This window comes from Pinus tabuliformis, chromosome 7 (assembly GCF_031772625.1).
Source record: "Pinus tabuliformis cultivar Carrire ecotype Pingquan chromosome 7, CPIR1, whole genome shotgun sequence".
NCBI classification, from domain to species: domain Eukaryota; kingdom Viridiplantae; phylum Streptophyta; class Pinopsida; order Pinales; family Pinaceae; genus Pinus; species Pinus tabuliformis.
The window spans coordinates 759,041,326-759,047,325 of NC_142293.1; the positions used below are offsets into that span (position 1 = coordinate 759,041,326).

Sequence of the window (6,000 nt, forward strand, 5' to 3'; positions counted from 1 at the left end):
ATAATGGAGGCTAGTTCTCAAAAGCTGCCATTAAAAGGATATTTAATTATACCAGTCTTGCGTAAGGTGATTTTCTTGCAGAAATAGCACTTCATAACTTGAACAAATTTTATTATCCCACCTCTCTTTCTTCATAGTTTGAGAATCCATCTAAACATTGTACATCATCCTTGGCAATTTCTATATGATAAACAAATAAAATATTTTCTACCCATATTGTTTCTTCTCATTCTGGAACAGATTCCCCTATCATGGACTGCAAAATCCTATAAAATTCCAACTGTTTATTCTCAGACTTCACATATAATTTCAGCTAATTCCTCTTACCTTTCAAAATTTCTAAAGCCATAATTATATCATCATCTGGGTTATCGAATTTGTCATCCGTGTGTGCAAGATCCATTGATATGATCCAGATCTGTCGGGACTACCCCAAGATCTATCGTGGAGGCAGATCTCACGGGGAAGAAAACAGATCCCACCCCCCATGAAATGTGTCCCAACATTCTAAATCAGATCCCAAAATAGCTGGTGTAGATTTTTTTGAATTAAAGCTTCCTTTGACTATTGATAGAAATAATATTTACAGTGCTTTAATTCAAAGAACAGGCTGAACATGCAGTCTCCAGAAGCATAGAGTAGCAAAAATAAAATACATGTGCTGGATTAAATCCAAAACACCCACAATCATGGAGTAAAGACAAATTGTTCATAAAACATAACATCAAAGGGTATAAGCACAAGCATAGCAAATACTAAACAGTGACCATGCTAGCTGCAAGAGAAGGCTGTCTATGGTCATCCGGGGCAGGGACCCATCTTGAAACTGGGGTTTCGGTATTAGCAGGCTGAACAAACTCCCAAAGCTCAGACCCTTTTTTGATGGCCAGGGCCAGGGTCACAAATATTTTTATTTGTACTTGGTGATCCCCTCCTTTACCTAGATCTCATCTTTTCAAAAATATGGCAGGTCTGTATCCATATCCTCGTAATTTAGATCTTTATATTTAAATATACTAGATCACATCTTTCTTCACTTCAATGACGTTTTTATAAAAATTTGAAATTTTGAATCAACATTGAAAGCAACGAATGCACATTCAAGCTTTACTTTAGGATCAGCAAAAGTTACGGTTGTGCAAAGAGAGAGTTTGTTTAACAGTAGTTTTGAAGTTTGGAAGTTACTATTTAAAATGTATTAACTTCCCTTGTTTTCTATAGTCTTCTCATGGTACATATTTATGCTTAGAATCTTGAGTTTAGTTTTTTTATGTTTTGAACAATGCCTTACCATATCTCCTTGCTCTTAGCAGTCTAAAAGAAGCAGCAGGCATGCCACGATATAGAAGATCAGGAAACTGCTTCTATACACCAATCTTCAGTTTTAAGTCAAAGCAACACTGACCAATTTAGAAGCCCTATTAAACACCTTTTCAGAGGCTTCCATGTTCTTTGTAGAGACGTTGCAATGCAAGACATAAATCTCCAAGACATCAGTGATGGTTTCTTAATTTGAGCCTGGTTAGCATTCAAAACACTTGATTGTTTAATTTGACCAAGATTCTCCAAAATTAATCGAAAACAACTCCGAATCTTGTAAACATTGTCCATCATTTTTTCCGAAATATATCTGATAAATACATAAATCCTCTTTATGAATAACATTTGTTCCCATCTTACACACAGTTTTTCTTATAATTGATTTCAAAGCTTCCAATGCTCCAATGTTCTCATACTTGACTGGAATTTCGATTCCTCCCACCTCTCAAACTTGCTGCCGAAAACATTATTTTATATATGTGTGTGTCTGTGCGTGTACACTCTAATCACATTTCTCTTCACTTCCATAGTGTCTTTGTAATAATCTGGACAAGTAGCAATTAAATCAGAAAATGGCATGGGTGCATTATCAAGCTTTACATTAGGATTAACAATTGTTATGCTGTAGAAAGAAAGACATTTGTGATTTTGTTCAACAATAGTTTCTGAACTATAGGGAGTTAATAGTTAGAACTAGTACTTTCTTTGTTTTTGGAGTTTTTCCAATGGGTATTAACATCCTGAAGCTTAGACTCTAGGGGCTTCAAACTGTAAGTTTTAGGCGATGTTGAGCTCTATGTCCTTGCTCTCAGAAGTCAAAACTAAAGCATTGGGTAGGTCATGCTAGAAGATTATGAAAGTGCTTCTTTGCATCAATTTTCAAATTTGGGCAAAAGCAGCACTCACCAATTTAGAAGGCCTACTAAAAAAAATTGAGAGGCTTATTAATTCTTCATAGAGATGCTATAAAAGGATACAAAAAATTCTATAACACCAGTGATAAATTCTCAATTTCGGTTTACATAGTGTTCAAAACATTTCATTATTTATTTTGACCAGGAGTCTAAAAACTAGTAGACACAGGATGCAATAAACAGAACCATAAAATGAAGTCAGTAAAACTTACCTTGACAGAACTCAACCATGCAGTATCCTTATCTGGGTTTGAATTCAGTCTTGAGCTAATTCCAAAGTCTGCATTCCATGCTACATTATACTTTAAATTTGTGGAAATAGTATTCATACATGTAGAATTATCAAACTTTATAGTATTAGCACGACTGGAAGAATAGTTCAGACTCGAGAGAAAAGTCTCAAAAATTGAGACAGGATATTCCTTTGAATGGCAATAATTCTTTAATGAATGTGAATCGCTCAAACTGTCCTTTGAGATGTGACTCTGTAATCAATGCCATGAATGTAAATATGCAAGATTTTTTACTCAAAAAAATCTTTAAGACCCAAAAAAGTGTCAATTCAGTCAAACATAAAGATGGAACACTTCTTGCAACTTAATCAACTGATCCATTTCTGTTCATTAATTAAACTGATCTTAAACTGATATCAAACACAACAAAACTTGGATAACATGTGTTTAGTTGGTGGAATTCAGAAAATGAGACATTACCAAACTATGTGGAGAAAATTCATTTAAACAAGCAGCACAAGCCTAATGGCGTGGATGGTTGTAGCTTCCAGCCAAGATCATAACTTCTATTACATTCAGAGCTTGAGCTTAGCATAATTCTTTTTACAGGGATTGGAGAGAGCGGGGCAGGTGCGACCAAGAAAATTGCATGAAAGCAAGGACTTAGAAACAGCTAACCAGGCGAGCATGGAAAGTAACTTGTCGTCAAATCAGAATATATTGCATACATCAACATCTCAATTTCAAGAGAAGTTATCGAAGAAGCATAATATTGTAAAATGGGTGTCATCAAAACACATGCCTTTGAAGCATGGATATGAAAACTTGGTTTTGCATTCACCATACTATGATAAGAGATTAGTAGGTTTCGGAGTTCCAGGACAACCTGGGGGACAATGTCAAAGACAAGTTAACGAATTTGCTCAAGGACCACCATATTTTTACTTTGAGAATGTTGCCGGTACACCTAAAGGGGTCTGGACAACTATATCTCGGTTTCTATATGATATTGAGCCTGAGTTTGTAGATTCTAAATATTTTTCTGTTTCTAGCAGAAAACGAGGTTATGTACATAACCTCCCTATTGAGAACCGATTTCAGATTTTGCCTTTGCCACCTATGACAATAGAAGAGGCATTTCCTGACACACAGAAATATTGGCCTGCTTGGGATTACAGGAAAAAGCTTAATTGCATCAACACTGGATGGGCAAGTGCTCCATTATGCGAAAGACTGCGGGCTATAGTCCTGCGTTCTCATGGGAATCCTTCTATCAATGACCAGGCTCTGGTACTTGATCACTGCAAAAAGTGGAACTTGGTCTGGGTTGGTCCAGATCAGTTGGCTCCACTGGAACCCCATGAGATAGAGGTTGCTCTAGGCTTTGATGTGGGCCACACACGTGGCTCGTCTAGTAGGACAGAGCGCATAAGATCTCTTGGAAATGCTTTCCAGACAGACACTGTGGGGTATCATCTTTCTGTGCTGAAACATCTTTTCCCTGGTGGAATCAATGTCCTCTCTCTTTTTTCTGGAATTGGGGGTGCAGAAGTGGCTTTGCACCGTTTGGGAATAACACTCAAATATGTTGTATCTGCAGAGATTTGTAAAGAAAATAGGCTTATTCTCAGAAGCTGGTGGGAAAAAACTCAACAGAAAGGTAAACTGATTGAGGTGGAAGATGTTCAGAACCTGGCAGAGAAAGAGCTTAGAGATCTTATTGATTTAGTTGGGGGTTTTGATCTTATTATTGGAGGGAGCCCATGCAATAATCTGACAGGCAGCAACAGGTGCACAAGGGATGGGCTGGATGGGAAGCATTCCTCTATTTTCTTTGAATTTCCTAGGATTGTGAATTTTGTGAGACATGTAATGCGTTCAAAAGATAATGTTCAATGATGATGAACGGCTTCAATTTTGTTTTATGGGGACCTTACTGCTTCAATTTTGTTTTATGGGGACCTTCTCAAGCTCCTTGAGTCCGGACTAGCATAGAAATTTTTTAATTGTCAAAAAAATGCTTTACACCCTACAAGAATATTGTGCAGGCTGCATTCATATGTTTTGGTTTATGGTTGGAAATGTTTAAGGACAGCACTAACGACAGGTAAAATTGCCTGGTATATCTACACTCATCCACCGTATTAACAGTAACGCCTTTCTTTCTGCTCAAGTTGGATTTGTGCATGCCTGTGTCGGGAGACTATTTTGACATGGATGAGTGCATTTTTTATGTTACAGGTGCCTTTGCAACCGGGAATATTGGTACAAAAATTGAGTACACAACTTTCTGTGTTTAAATGTTCAAGGATTCCCTTCCTGGTGCATCTAAAGAGATTCAGGCCTATTGGACCAAAATAACAAAATCAACAGGTGTCTTTATAAATCGGCTACATGCCCATTAGACCGAACATCTAAATTAACAAGTGTCTTTATCAAGCATTTTGCTGTACTACATATTTTACCAGTGCTTGCTGCTTACCTAGTATGCACCATATATTTTTGTTGCTTTTAGCTTTGGTGCTGAGCAATTTTCTGCTCACCTAATGACGTGCTTTTTCAGTCCATGTATTTCGGGTTTACATTATCCAAGAGTGGGTCACCGCATCGATGCTTTTAACCAAAACTATTACATGCCATATTTTCCACAATGATACACACACATTAATGATCCCTGTCACGGTGTGAAAATCCGTGGGCAATGTTCATAAGCTATAAAGCACTGTCATGCAAATATCGAATGCTATTTTCATTTATGAAGTTCCATTAATTTTTTTAAACAATTTAGGCTTCTAATGAGTTGTAATTCTTTTCTTGACACATACCCTTTACATGTAGTTGTTCAATTAAACATCATTGCATCTATTATATATATCTGATTCTAGCTGAAATTTTATGTGAATTTTCTTTCCATGCTGTTAGAATAAAAGATCATTAAATATATTAGAAATTTTATTTTAGGTGAATTTTATATATGAAATCTTCTAGTTTGCAATTTAAGATTGGAGATTGGATGATGCTAAGTTTTAATAGTATAAGAATTCAGTTATAAATTTTATTTTTGGTGTATCCTTAGAAATCAGAAAATCAGAATGGTTTCTTAGGTTGGGAAAAACTCATTTTCTAAAAGGTGTCGATGGCAAATAATATAGTTGCACTGTTTCTTAGTTTAAATGTTAGACAAATGCTATGACTTATATGGATGTTTTTCAAGTCTGTCTTTTTAAGTGTCTTTATAAGATTATAATGGTGTTGATAATTAATTATAGTTTTTATGTTTGTATTATGTATTATGGTATATTTTGAGTGAGTTTGATGGCTAAAAATATATGTTTTTTCCTTAGAGATCACATGGTCAAATTTAAAGGGTGCTAGAGAATACTTCCATATAATAAATATTGAAATTATTGAATGGATTGGGTACATTATACACAAACAAAGGGGTTTCATACATTGATTTGGTGTTTTGCTAGGCCATAATCTTAAAATTATACTATCATTATTACTATTTAAGGTAAAGTATGTTGCATTTC

At 35.6% G+C, this 6,000-nt stretch overlaps 1 protein-coding gene and 1 long non-coding RNA gene across 2 annotated transcripts in view; one reads left to right on the forward strand and one right to left on the reverse strand.

Annotated features, from left to right (window-relative positions):
* The window catches only part of LOC149249743 (DNA (cytosine-5)-methyltransferase DRM2-like), a 271,981-nt gene extending 267,025 nt beyond the window's left edge, over positions 1-4,956 (forward strand). Inside the window, exons 10-11 of the mRNA XM_089458777.1 lie at positions 3,077-4,574; positions 4,709-4,956. Of these exons, the coding sequence (XP_089314903.1) occupies positions 3,077-4,366 (1,290 nt within the window). The 3' untranslated portion in view covers positions 4,367-4,574; positions 4,709-4,956. The remainder of the gene's footprint in view (positions 1-3,076; positions 4,575-4,708) is intronic.
* LOC149249744 (uncharacterized) lies at positions 1,227-5,084 on the reverse strand. Its single transcript, XR_016266797.1, has 3 exons — positions 4,950-5,084; positions 2,447-2,514; positions 1,227-1,865 (listed from the first exon to the last, which is right to left on the reverse strand). It is a non-coding gene; the product is annotated as an uncharacterized LOC149249744 (long non-coding RNA).
* Positions 5,085-6,000: the final 916 nt, after the last annotated feature.